This window comes from Sminthopsis crassicaudata, chromosome 2, assembly GCF_048593235.1.
Source record: "Sminthopsis crassicaudata isolate SCR6 chromosome 2, ASM4859323v1, whole genome shotgun sequence".
In the NCBI taxonomy this organism is placed as follows: Eukaryota; Metazoa; Chordata; class Mammalia; order Dasyuromorphia; family Dasyuridae; genus Sminthopsis; species Sminthopsis crassicaudata.
Window position 1 is genome coordinate 655,903,628 of NC_133618.1, and position 14,877 is coordinate 655,918,504.

General features: G+C 38.0%; 1 protein-coding gene across 4 annotated transcripts in view; it reads right to left on the reverse strand.

The window, feature by feature from the left end:
• The window catches only part of VCL (vinculin), a 108,758-nt gene that overhangs the window by 17,964 nt on the left and 75,917 nt on the right, over window positions 1-14,877 (reverse strand). For all 4 annotated transcript variants that reach the window (XM_074296777.1, XM_074296774.1, XM_074296778.1 and 1 more), the window contains exons 7-11: window positions 11,888-11,978; window positions 9,926-10,073; window positions 7,044-7,197; window positions 5,973-6,148; window positions 2,454-2,644 (exon numbers count right to left, since the gene is read on the reverse strand). In XM_074296777.1, coding sequence (XP_074152878.1) covers window positions 2,454-2,644; window positions 5,973-6,148; window positions 7,044-7,197; window positions 9,926-10,073; window positions 11,888-11,978 — 760 coding nt within the window. The remainder of the gene's footprint in view (window positions 1-2,453; window positions 2,645-5,972; window positions 6,149-7,043; window positions 7,198-9,925; window positions 10,074-11,887; window positions 11,979-14,877) is intronic.

Here is a 14,877-nt window from a genome sequence, read left to right on the forward strand (position 1 = left end):
CCTGACCCTTTCCTATCTGCCATCTCTACTTTCAATCCTTCACTTGTCAAGCCTTATAGTTCCTAACCTTCATAATATCTCTTGCATGTATTTCTTTCTACTCATACAGACCCATCTTAGATCAGACCCTAATAGCTTACCTAAAATATATAAATAATGTCCTATTTAGTTTTTCTCCTAAACTGCTCTCTCTAATCCTTTAAAGAACAGCCCAAGGCCCACGTGTCACCTTATCACTCTCCTGCTCAAATGCCTTTTTTCAATCACTTCCCATTGTGTCTCTGGGAGAAGACTCAAGCTCCTCAGCCTGTTATTTAGGCCCTCCCCACCTACTTTTCCAGCCCAACATCACTCATTTTTACACATTCTTCTTCCCAATAAATATGAACAAGTTTCCCCTCTGTTCAACAGCCAATTCCTGGCTTAGATAAATTTCTACAAATCATTTTTCCCATGTATGGCCTCTCAGGCCCAAGTGCTTCCCCCATGACTTTCTTGAGCACCACCTTCTGCCCAGTTATTAAGGCTATCTCCTACTTCAAATTACTTATATGGACATGTAGTCAAGAGATATTTCCCAGGAGCAGGTTAGATCTTTGAGAGGAGGGGCAATTATTTCTTGGTATCTCTAGTAACTTGCTTAGCATCCTAAACACAGCAGTTGTTTAATATATGTGGGTTGGATTAAACTTAATAAAATGATAAGATTCTGCCGCTTTGAGAAAATTTAGTCACTCTTAGATTAACTCTTCTTGTCTTTGCCCAGATCCTTCTCTTTCATCTTCATTTATTCTACCTAAATCCCTTTGTCCAACAGGATTATTTTCTGGGATTATATCTCAGCCCTCATCATTTGTTTTGCCATTCTGTCCTTTTGTTAAATTTTTTCTGCTTTTACTGATTTCTTCAGCTGGGTCCAATTCTTTATTTCATTTCTTCCTCTAGGTCCTTCAGAGTATTGTTATAATCTCATTTATTACACCTAGAAAAAATTCTCCTTAGTTATTACTTGAAGCTACTATTCCAGGGCAGCTTCTGCTAGCCTCCCATTCCTGTTTCTTATAACCTCTACTTTGCTAATTCTATCTAGAACCAAGTATTCTTTGCATTCTTGATCTTTGTAATCTTGTGACATGATAACTTTGTAATACAGTTTGTTTAGCCATTCCCCAATTACTAGATACATGAGATGTTTCCAAGTTTTTGAATAGTATGATTAATGCTGTGATTTTTGTAAAGAACCTCTTGTAAATGGGATCATTGAGGCCAAATTTTCAGAAGTATTATTGAATACTTTTCATAATGCTTTACAAAACAATTCACAAATTCATAATATCTTCAAAAGTTGATAGTTTGCCTATTTTGCTGCTTGTTGCAATAGCAATGAATTTTATTAATTATCTTCCCAATTTAAAGGTTATATGGTGGTTTCTCAGAATTCTTTTTCTATTTTTCTGATTATAAAAGTTTGAACAATCTTTCAGATGCGTATAAATAATTCATGTTTATTTTTCTAAAGAATTATCTGGTTTATATCTTTTAATCACTTATATCTACTGAGTAAAGATCTTGTTCTTATGCTGTATGATAATTCCTTGTGGATTTTTTTTATTTTAGATTTTTATGAAAAATGTTTATGTCTAATCTCCCCCCCCCCAATCTTTCTAGCTACATTGCTTTCTATTGTGCAAAACTACTATTTTTAGTCAATGAAATCTTTGGTAACAAATGTGTTTTTCCCTTGGTGAATAGGAAAGAAATTCTACTTCAATAAAGCTAACTTTCCATTTTCTTCTTTTTAATGATTTAAAATAAAAGACAACATTTATCCATTTGGTAGACATGTCAATATCTGACATGAGTTTTGATTGCAATTCCATTTATTTATTTGTTGTTTTTTTTTTTTGCCATATCCCTAGCCAATTTTCCCAATACTTTTTGTTTGTTTGTTTTTTTAAAAGCTTCCAAGAGCAACAAACCACAATTGAGCCCATTATGGCTTATAACCCAGAAAGGCTGAATCAGAAGGGTGATGACAGAACATTCTGGTCTTCAGCAATATACAAACTTAGTCAGCAAGCATAATTAGTTAACGTAGGTATCTGACAATCTGACTTCTTACTGCTATTTCCTGGAAGTCCAAAAGCCTGTTCTGCATCTACCAAAATTATACCTAAGAGGAAGTTCTGCAAAGATACAGAGAAGACAGTAAACAGATAAAAAGCAGAATGCTCAGAACTGGAGATCAAAAATTTTAAATGGCAATATGGAGATGAGCAGTGCTGTGATGACCAAATCATTAATCCTGAAATCCTCAAGCCAAAGTTTAATGACACTGACCAAAGTTATTACAAAAACCTCTAGAAAGAAAAATGGTACCAGAATGTTGGTTAAAGTAGGCTTGTTGTCACTTAGCATAATGGAGTGAAAACAAAATCTACTCAACACCTTACCTACACCCCTATCATCCACGGTGGGGTTATCAATCCACCTTTGAGCTTGTTCAATTTTGCCTTCCAGATGGACAGCTGCTTTGGCAGGTCTGCTATTGGCCACAGCCCTGTTGGTTTTGGTCTGCAGGTTTTGTAGGGCTGTAGCAATTTGCTTAGCCAAAGCCCGAGCCTCAGGAGAGTCTCCTTTCCCCCTAAAGATAAAAGAACAGCTGCTGAAGTAATAAATTAAGACAAAGAACCACTCTTGACCATAGTTAAAATAACACATATATTATTATCCCCTAAAATCGGGGAGGTTCCCAAGAAAACTGAGAAATAAAATTCATTCTTACCATCATGGGCATCATATAGCCCAAGACATTAAACTGTTTACACACAACCCCAGATCATTACTTAGAAAACTGCAACAATATGGGAATAAAAGAATATTTATAAGACAATTAGAAGCTGATAATTATTCATGAGGCTTCTTGATTAATGACTCAGCTTCATTACAAATAACTTAGTTTCTAATTACATTTGAAGATTCTGAGGCACTCTGTTGCTGGGTTCTGTCCTTCGCTGTCCAAAAGGACCAAAATGACATGATCATGTTAGAATTATCTAACTGGCCATCAGACCAATACAAGCTCAGGATGTCGGACACAAATAGTCCCCATGAACATTTGGGGGCTTCTCTAACTTTGTGCATCTAGAGTTTCTTCAGGGCTAATTGAATTCTGTTTTGCTTATACAGCACAGCACCTTCTCTGATGAGGGCACGCCATGCTGGGTGGTCTGTACCAATGTCTCCCATGTCATACAATTAATCCTAAAGTTCTTAAGCGAGACCTTGAGAGTAAGGAAGAAATGATTTCTGCAGTAGTTGTCCTCTCTGCATAGTGCCTTAAGAACCTAGAGGCAGAAGATTGGCTAAAGGTCCTGTTAAGGTCACTCACTAAGACTTAAGGATTCCATAGCTTTCTTCATTGGAAGCCTAGAAAATCCTTAAGTTATTCACCCTTCTCTCAGAAACCCACCAAATTGGCCCCCAAGTATTTGGCTGTATTTGATTGTATTCTCAGCTTTCAGTGGAGAAGGACTACACATAACTAACTGATCGTAAAGAGATGGCATACTCTCACCAACATTACCTTTAATGCCATTGGCAGCAGCAAACATTTAATTTATATGTAAGAAATTATGCTAAGCACTTAGAGGAGATAAGTCTTTACCTTCAAAGGAACTTCTAATCTAGTGGAAGACAAAGAATATAAACATAAAAAAAAAAAAAGTAACACTGCAGTATAATCTGTTAAGTGTCACAATAGAGTACATAGAGTAAGAGCTTTGTGAATTTTTGTAAATATACAAGAGGAAGAGAACCCAGGGGGTTGATGGGATACTATTTGGGTTCAGCCTTCAAAATGAAGATGTCTCTAAATGGCCAGAAGGTGAGAAGGCCATTTCAGGCAGGGAAAGCAGAGAAAGTATGCACATGATAAGCATAGGTGTAAAGTACGTTCTGTAAAAGAATACTGGGATATAAAGCTGATCCACATCAGATCCCAGAGGGTTAAAAAAAAATAAAATGCAAAAACAAAAACAAAAAAACCCACACTGTGCTGTATGTGACCACATGTGCAGAGCATTATGGCAGCCAGAGCTGACAACCTCGAAGTTGTTTTTAAGTTGGGGATGGAGACGCCACATTGCATAGCAGTTCGAAGACCTGGATTAAGTTTTGCCTGGACAAAAGGTAGCTGCCTCCAGCTCTGACGTGAAGCTGTAGGTCAAATCAAACCAGAAAAGAGAAGTAAAAATAAATGCAAGCGAACAACAAAAAGAGAGAGAATGCTAAGTTGTGATCCACACACAGTCCCCACAGTCCTCTCTCTGGGTACAGATGGCTTTCTCCATCACAAGATCACTGGAACTGGCCTCAAAATGATGATTTTTTAAGAAGGAAAATTACAATTGTGGAAGTGCTTACAGGAAAATAGGCATATTAATATACCACGGGTAGAGTTGTGAACTCATTCAGTCGTCCTGGAAAGTAATTCCAACCAAGCCCCAAAATATCAAATTCCACATATATCCTTTGTTTGATTCAGTTGTAACATTTCTAGACCTATACTCCAAAGACTTCAAAGAAATAAGAGGTAATCCATTTGTTTAAAAATATTTATCATTTCTTGGTGGTCTCAAAGAACTAAAACCAAAATACCCACATATTAAAGAATAGCTAGAAAAATTATCATCTATGAATGTAATGTAATATGTAAAAAATGACGAAAAGAACAGTTTTAGAGAAACCTGAATTGATGTACAGTAAAATGAGAATAGGTGAACAATTCATACAAAATACAACATTTTAAGAACAAAACAACTCTGAAACACTTGAACACTATTTAAAGCAAAGACCAACTACCATTCCAGAGGACTTCTTGATAAGACTTGGGAATGGATTTAAGAGGCAGAACTACTAGACACAGTCAGTGTAGGAAACCATTTGCTTAACTATGCATGTTTCTTTTTAAGGACTTTTAAAATTTTTATTTTCTCAACTTGCCGAGAAGAGGTTGAATAGGGAAGAAAGGCTAACAGCCAAAAAAACCAAAGCCAAAATAAAACAAACCAAAAAAAAAAAAAAAAAAACCCAGAAAGAAAGCAAGGAATTTTTTATTATTTTTTTTTATAAGAAGGAAAGGCAGCTTTGAATGCTACAGATTGAATTTATTAGAATTAAAGTATATGCAATAGAGACCTGCAGTTTCATGTAAAAATGCTTTCTGTTTGACTAGGAATGGCCAATATGATATTTGTTAAGGACAGTCAAAAAATGAATTATATAAAAGGAAGAGAACTTGCCTAGGAATCAGCTGTCCTGGGATCTAAAGGCAGGCTATGGTTCCACTCTGCGGCTAACTTAACTGTGACCCAGGATCTGGCCACTTACAAAATGGGAGTGGTGATGATAACAGCAACTGACACAAAGTGCTTTATCTTGAGTCAGATTTGGAAGTAATGGAGATCTTTGAGGCCATCAAATCCAATCTTTTCATTTTACAGATGAGGAAACTGAGGCTCAGAAAAGGAAGTGACTTTTGCAAGATCACACAGCCAAGAAGTGTCTGAACTAGAAGAGAAGCCTGGGTCTTTCTGCATATAAGTCCATCTTTCTACCTCTTAGCCTTAGGACAGAAAGCAGTTTGATCACTTCCCAGAGCTCCTGAGAGGAGAAGTAAAATAAAGCTGCTGTTACCTGTTAAAGTCACTTACCAAAGAATAAATAACAGAAAGGTAGAGCTGCACGTATGTAATCATTACAACCATTTTCCCAAGGTGTTTTGCTAAATTATTTATAGAATCTGTGTGGTGTTTGGATGTAATTTTGCTTTATTAATTGAATAATTGATTTGGAAAGATGAAAACTTAAGATTAATTTGAACAATTGAAGTTCAATTTAGTTTTGAAAAAGCTTGGCCCATGTGTTAATTAAACGTTAAATTCTTTCTTAAATGAAAAATCATTACTTACTGTCTCCGTAGATCTGACAACTTAGAAGTCAGAGCAGAGATTTCTCCAAGAGAACGCAAAATATCATCTCTTTCCTTAGGATCATCACATAATTCTGCAATTTTCCGAGCTTCAGCCAAAGCACCTCGAATCTGTTCTTCTCCTTCAGGGCCCCCATTTGGATCTGCAAGCCAATTCTTCATATAAAGAAATGGCAAAAAAAAAAACAAACCCAAAAAACCAAAACCAAAAACAAACGAATTAATGAATGACACTGATAGAGAACTATTTAACGAATCTCAAGAATTAACTATAGCGTCTTGTTGACAATGGCAAAGCTACTGCCTATTTCCATATGATTACAAGGATTGACCAGTTTTTACACAATGTTACAAGGGTACTTTGCTAAGGGCTAGGCAATCTCTCCTATTATTTTTCTTTTATTGTTGTTGTTTGATTGATTTTTTTCTGAGGCAGTTGGGGTCAAGTGACTTGCCCAGGGTCACACAGCTAGGAAGTGTTAAGTGTCTGAGGCCAAATTTGAACTCAGGCCTTCCCGATTTTAAGGCTGGTTCTTTATCCCCAATCTTCCCTATTTTTAAAGGAAAAAAAATAGAACCATTCTTCTTCAGAGAGAATAGAGTATTTCCATAAGAAGTAACATGACTTTGGGTCAGTTGAGTCTGATTAAATTTGAAGTCACATAAATTTTACATTCCTTATTAAGTGCTTCTTTAAAATTCACTTATTCTGAACAAATATAGATATAGTTCCTGGAATGAAAGATCAGGGGTCTCCTCTATTCAATATCAAAATTATATTCCTTCTGTACCCATTACAGTGCTTAATGGCAACTGTTCAAAACAACAATCCTGATTCTAAAATATCAAAACATTAGTGTAAAGCTGCGTGCTTCTCAAAGTGAAGCCTCAGAATCTAAGAATCAGTTACTGGACAGGAACACACCTTTCAACTGTGACTGACAAGAACAACCATTCCCTTGTGATTGTCTGTTGAAAAAAGAAGGGACAACCAGGGGTGCTTGCGAAGCGCATCTCCATGCCCGCCCCCACCCCAAAGCACCATTCCCACCTGGGCAGCATCAATCTTCTTGGCGATGCTTTGTTTTGAATTTGTCATGGCCTCCAGTTTGCGTGCTGCATTCTCTACCTTTGCTGTGAGCATGTCCAAGCCCTGGGCCACCTGCTGAGCTTTCTGCATGGCCATGGGTGAGGCTCCTTGTCCCCTATTCCAGAGAGACATATGCTGTTAGTGGGCCCCCGCAAATACGCAGGAGCAAAATGTTCCATCCAACAGGAAAGTACAAATCAGTTTTGTTCATGTGCATGTATCGTTTCCCTTCTTCAACAAATCTGGGAGAGCACACAGGCATCTGCTTTCTCTGCTGATTTTAAGAAAACATCATCAGTTTGGCTTGAGGCAAAGCAACTTGGAAAAACCAAGGCTACAAAGGAATCACCTTAAGAGACCCTGAAACATTGGCAAATAATTTCTCTTGGTGATTTTTTTGTTGTTGTTGTTGAGGCAATTGGGGTTAAATGACTTACCCAGGATCACATAGCTAGGAAGTATTAAGTGTCTGAGATTAGATTTGAACTCAGGTCCTCCTGACTTCAGGGCTGGTGCTCTATCCGCTGCACCACCTAGTTGCCCCCTCTCTTGGTTATTTTTACATAAACTACCCTAAACTCCAAAGAAAATGTGTTCCCCATCACGCTGGTCTTTGTTACCAGAGCAGCACACCCTTGAGCAATGTCTACTTTCAAACATTATTAGCAAGTGTACGATTCCAGGGTCCCTTAGTTTTCTGATATATAGAATAGCCGATAGTTTCATCCACTTTCTGCTTCTATGCAACCTACTCATACCAAACAAGTCCAGTCAGTAGACACAGGGTTAAAGAAACCTGAGCATGTCTATGAGAAACACCGAACAGTTTTTAGGCTATTCCACTAAGATAGCTGCCTCCTAAATAACCAATTACTCAACCTCTATTTTCTCCCAAGTCAGTGATGCTACTGTCATAGGAGCTCGCATTTATTGTTCAATCATACAGTGAAGTGCCCAAAGACCCCTCACTCATTTCAACAAGGCCAGGATAAAGTCAGAAGAACTACCGTCTTGCTTCAGATCTTTGGTTGATCCAGTCCCATCTTCTACAACAAGATGCTTTCACTTTACAATTTAGTATGAATCTGTTATTCAGGAAATGATCAAACCTTTTTTAGAACCTTTTTATTCTCTGTTATATTAGTTTCTGAGTAGTATGTCCTAAACATTATCACTATGTAAAACAGTATTTTTTTTTCATTCAAACCTTGAGGATGTATAAGATTTGTTCTAGTATTCCAAGATTTGGGAAATGGCCTTTACAATGTAAAATTCAATCCTTCAAATCAATCTTCTTAAGTTTTCATCTTTCTAAATTAAAGAACCTTGATATTTTCAATATTCCCTCCTATGACAGTTATTAAGTCACTTGACATTCTTAGTCTCTGTTTATTGAGAAAAAGCAAAATACACACTTAACCACAAAAAAATATCTTTGAGAATGTCATATCAAAATCTTCTTTTGGGGAGATGAAAGGCCCCCAGAGATCAGATATTAGCAAAAAGAAAGAAAGGGAAGACCATAATTCTGCCAGCCCTCCTCAGCAATTTTCAGGACTGAAAAAAGGACTTGCCTTTGTCTTTTCTACAAAATTCCATTTAAATTCATGATACATAATTTTTTTAGGACTTGCTAAGATTTATAAGGTTACATTTTTGTTCTATGTCCTTTATTCCTTTTAAGACACAGAACAACTGGTTCTAGTGTATAAGTGAAATAGGCAATGTCTTGTGATGGCTATATTTCCATTACATAGGATGGGCCCTACGCCCTGTTTGGTGGGGGGGTAGAGGGGGAGCATTCTACATTGCCTTTCATGACATTCTGATAACAAAATTAGCTCTTAAACTTGCCCTATAGTAGAGGCCTTCACCCTAAGCTACTGCCTGATGAATGAAAATGTCTTCTAAGGAGAATCTATCCTTACTTCAGTAGCTATATATTCCCTTGGATGTGCTCCAAAACAGAACTGTTTCATATCCAGTTTTATATTTTTTTTTCTTAAATGCCAAGAGTTATAGAGACAGTTACACAATCAAAAGAAAACTGACAAGATGTGATCTAGAAAAGTGTGAGAATTGATGAATCAAAAAATGCCAACCTGGGTCACTACAGCACTAGTTTAGAAAGAAACTATCAGGGAAGTAATTCTTTTTTTTTTTTTTTTAATATTTTAATAGTTTTTATTTACAAGATATATGCATGGGTAATTTTACAACAATGACAATTGCCAAACCTTTTGTTCTAATTTTTCCCCTCCTTCCCCCTCCCACCCCAGATGGAAGGTTGACCAATACATGTTCAATATCAGGGAAGTAATTCTAATGTCATTTCTCTTCATGGTTCTTTTTCTTCTTATTAGAGTGCACAAGACTCCCATTCCCTGGCTTTTACAATTTTTCCTTTTTATGAAAGTTCTTTTAAATCTACATCCAGAAAGTGAAGAAGTCCTAACAAATGTCAATTCACTTCCAAGATGCATTCAGAGGTGAAGAAGTCAGAGCTGCATATTAACTTCATTACAAAACACTGGTAGACTAAGATACTTTTTTTTTTTAAGCAGGAAGGTCAGCTACAATCACATTAATTTGAAAGTATGTATACTCTAGGACAACTGTTTTTACCATGGAATGTGTCTACAATGCACAGAGAGCCAGTACACATTGATAAAGAGTTAATGTGTTAACTGGTCTATGGAAAATTATCCCTTTCTAATAAGCAATCTTGCTGAAATCCACTTTACCTCTAACTATGCTGAAAAGCCTGAAACTGAACAAACATGAGTCCTTGTTGAGCGTCCTCCATGAAGCTTCTCACTAAAAGCAGAAGTGTAAAGGCTTACCTGGCTCGATGTTCAGCCACCTGGTCGGTCATCTGCCCTAACATTTTGCAGGTTCCCAAGATCTCCCTGCGTTCTTTCCCCGCACAGAGTTCACCAACTTTGCCAGCTTCATCCAAGATCTGCCTGATTGCTTGCTCTCCAGCATCACCTATAGATAATTACAATATATTCAATATATACGTGCTGATGTCAAAAGTCACTTCATTCACTGAGAGACAAAAATGTTTCTTGTATTTTTAAACACTGGCATAGGGGATGGAGAACAGTCTAATAGTGAATAGGGAATGGTATCTTTGAACAGAAATTCCTGCAAGGAGTTCTTAGAACTAAACGTATTTAAGAGATATAAAAAAGCCTGTACTAATGATATGATATTGATATGATAATATTAAAGCAATGATTTAACCATTTAAATCTCCTTTATAAATACTGGTTTAAGGAATCTGTGAAATCCAGCTCAATGGCTTTATAGAAAATATAACTAACTCTTTCTAATTCTCACTGACATCAACTACTCTGTTTAAGGACTCTATTGACATACTAGAATTCTTATTTCACTCTCACCACAGGAAAGATAGATGAAGTCTTTTAAACCAAACTAATCACCTCTTTATCTGGGAACCAGCAAGTATAAAATGGACCCGCTCTAGCTGTCTGTGGTCCTATGTCTGAGAGGTGGAATGATCTATTCCCTAAAAGGAATAGGTTTCAAAAAAAGGGAGGAATAGGAGAACTGGGTTGAAAAGCTAAAAGGATTTCAATATTTTGTTTGAAGTAGTCACATTTAATTTTTCTGGAATCATCAGGCAATCAGATGCTCTGAATAAATTAATCCCCCAGATAACTGAAGCAACAAAAGTATTTACTGGAACATTTTCTAAAATACACATTTTCCTGCCTCAGTAAATTTTCTTCATGACTCCATGGCATTATCATAAACAAAAATTACATTACTGAACTATACAATAATATAATGATACCCTCAGAAGCTCTTTGGATCTGTAGGGTAGTAGTTTACTCTTACATCAGAAAATGTCACACTACTGGGCCTGTCTAGCTGGAATATCTCCTGTTTCTTTGCTCAATGTCTGCCATCCCGCGTTTGCTTCTAATAGTCCCTTCGTCCTCTTACTTGGCTATCCATCTGGGAAGACTAAAAGTTGTTGGGGAATAAGATGATCAAATCAGTAATCTTAATTTTATATACAATACAGATTCACAATCAACAGACTCAGGCATAAGACTGGTTAGATGGCATTGCTATGGTAGAGGGTCCCCGGACTGATTCTCTCTTGGGGCCAGGTCCTGGGAGGGAAACTGAAAAAGGATAAAACTCAGTCTCGGGCGAATGAAAGAGACAACCAGTCACAGGGGAGGGCCCTGAGCTCCACGCCCCCTCGCCCCTCACTAGCTGCTCACACTTAAGATGAATTCACCCTGGAGGGCCCCGGATGTCCCAGGCTCTCACGCCATCTTTAGACCACGTCTAGCAGATAGGCACAACCATTTCAGGGCTTCCAAAACGCACAGACTTGTTTGGAGCCCGTCTGTCATGGAGGAATGGCCTGGGAAGGTGTACAGCCACCGACTGCGTGGAATGGCTCTTTCAGACCCAGCTACTCTCCTGCGTGGCATCTGGAGGAGCCAGAATTCAGACACTTCAAGATTTGCAAAGCACCTTACAATTACCAAATCATTTTATCTTCAAAAGCCCACTGGGAGGTTGAGGAAACAGAGAGCCCCCAGGCAGTGTCTGAGGCAGGATCTGAACTCAGCTCTTCCTGCCCCAGGCAAGGAGTTGTAGCCACTACGCCCCCTCCTAGCTGCCAGAGTGCTACATGGCAGCTAAAATCCACAGACAATCTCTATCTTAGTGGGGAGCCTTGGGCTGAATGTCCGGGTTTGAGAACTCTTTCTTTAAAGCCAGGGCTGCCAAAGCCACAAAAGCCCTCCCAGTCTTACCTGGCACAGCGGTGGGATCGCGGAGCCAGCCTTTAGCCTGATTCAGTTTAGAATCGATGGACGCCAAGGCTCTCTTCATAGCTTCAGTGTCCTTGAAAGAGAAATCCTGGTCATTTTCTTGCCAAAATTGTGCTAACACAACCCACAGTAGACAGAGGTAGCGGAACAGAACACAGCAAGGAGCCTCCTGCATTAGTGCTACTTTTTTAGGAGATACTGCTCACACGACAATTATGACTCCAGTCCCCAAAATGCAGCATCCTTTGCATGCAAATCTTCTGTTAATTACATTCCATCTCCTTTAAATTTGCACTGCCCTTATTGCTAAAATCCCCAGAGCCCCAAGAGTTCTCATTTCTATGTCCAAGAGAGAATGAGCTGACACAATCCTCATTAATAGTCTTCCTGCCAACATACTCATCTTGGACCATCCCGGGGGTGGAAGCCCTTCCCCTCTCAGAGAGACTCAGTAATATGTTGTCCTTTATATTTTGCCTTCAAAATACATCAAAACTGACAATAATCCTTCACTGTGCTTTAGTGAAACCACAAGAACTCTGAATGAAGATTTAATGTATTAATTTCACAGTTTATTTAGAATTCTACAAAAGAAAATGATGAACCACAGTGGAAAGTTATTGTGGAAGAATCTAAGAGAAAGGGTATTCAAGATCCCTTTTTTTTTTTTTTAAACATATTCTCTCCCTATCTCCTCATCCTCTCACCCCCATCTCCCACTGGTTCCTTATGCCTAACTCCAAGAATGGGAAAGGAGAAAATGGCTTTCGATTTACTGCTCACAACCAGAACTCACATTATATAATACGAGTATTACATGTACAGTGGGGTAGGGCAGAATGCTGGGACTAGTCAATAAGAGCCAAGTTCCAATCCTGGTCAAGTGACAACTTCTATTTGCCTCAGTTTCTTCATCTATTAATTTGGAATAATAGCACTGAGCTCCCTGGATTGTTGAGGATTAAATGAGATAATAATCGTGAAGCACTTAGCTCATACAATGCTAGGTAAAATTAATTCATGTTAATTATTAATAATGATTCTCAGACATGTCTAAGGCATTTGAAGTAAGTCTTCCATGGTAGTGTCTAATGGCCTAGATGCTGTACCTCAGCTAAAATCTAATGAATAGAAGGAGTACCCACACAGACATGATCAGAGATGCCTACAGTATTGAAATAAATTGTGTGGGAAATCTTAAGATTGAATGTATAAATGTTTGACTTTTTAAACCAATAATAACAACTTCATCTCATTTGATAAGAATATTGACAAATCACCCTTTAAAGCTACCATCAGCACCTCTAAAAGTATTGTTCTTCATTTAAGATCCACCTTCTTTTCTGTAGGAGGCCTGGATAGCAGAGCTCCGTAAGAGCAATCAATGAGTCTCTGACACTCCAGAGAAATGTGAAAAGTCCTCAACCATGAATGTGCTTTCTGTGTCCCTGCTGTTCCTGAGGATCTCACCACACGGGGGCACTATCCAATAGAGGCCATCCTGCTATACAGTATCATGTCTGAGCCTGCAGCCAGACTGTCCATCTCAATTAGGCACAGGGGGTCAGCACCTCAGCAAGCTTTTCCAAATTAACAGCTCAAGTCCACTATCCCCACACAGTGTGCCCTCCTCCTACATTATACAACATAAGGGGTTGACTTACTTCTCCCTGAAATCATCCATAGCAAAGTCTCACTTATTAAGGACTGATAACAGAGGACAAAATTGTCTAAACTGGTAATATCAAAAGTGAATTAAACAATTCTTAAAATAGCCATATTTAAAAATAGCCATTACTCCAACAAAAGCAATTGGGCAGAAATCTAAGGTTGAATAGAGACTTACTTAACAGACTAATTAGTAATTAATTACTACATTACTAGAAAGTAAATAAGTGCTACTAAAATGCTTTAAACCTGTTTTATTAAATAATTTAAATATCAGTCTTTTAGTCTTATTTGACTATTCATTTACACAGCAAGCCCTCTCCTTCATTTCTAGTGAAAAGGTAAACTAATCTCAATTTTGTGATAAATTCATGATCTAAAGAGTATCTGTTGTAGTGATATGAGCTACAGTGACAGTCTTTTGCAGGTTGGAATACAGAAGGGCAGTGAAAAGAGCACAACCAGTAAAGGGAAGAGGCCTCCATTTTCATTTACTTGGTGATCATTAATCTCTCAGAGTACTGGCCTCAATTCCCTCATCATAAAAAAGAGAGTTGGCTTAAACCATCTCTAAAATTCTTTCACAGTGAGGTGGCTCAAGAGACAGCACTCTGGGCCTGGAGTTACGATGATCCGAGTTCAAATTTGTCCTCAGATACTTACTAGCTGTGTGACCCTGGGCAAGTCACTTAGTCCCACTTGCCTTAATCCCCTGGAGAAGGAAATGGCAAACCACTCCAGTACCTTTGCCAAGAAAACCCCATAGACAGTATTGGTATGCTATGGTCCATGGGGTCATGAAAAGCTGGGCACAGCTACTGAACCACAAAGGTTGTTTCCAGCTCAGAAATTCAACTGCTCCAACCTGAAGTTCCCTTTATAAAATTCATCTAATTTGCAAAATGTCTGCCTCACAGCAGCCAAGTAAGGTAGATAATGAAATATGGCAGACAATAAAAAGTAAAAATTACTATCATACTAATTTTCCAGATAAGGAAACTGAGGCTCACAAAACATCAATGACTTGTTTCCAGCTCCTAATCATGGCAGGGCTGGGCTCTTGATTTCTCCATAACAGTCTATTTGGAAACCACTGTCCCTAGAGAAGGGGAGTGCTGTAAATGTAAAAACACATTTATTCACTAAAATAAATGTATGTATTCAGGAAGAAACCTATGGATATTTAAATATATTTGTGAACTTGAAACAACATTTTGAAAATTAAGTCAATTATTCAGTGCCCAATTTCATAGGGTATCAATCACATATTGCATTCTACATTGAAGGTCTCTAGGCCATCAGGA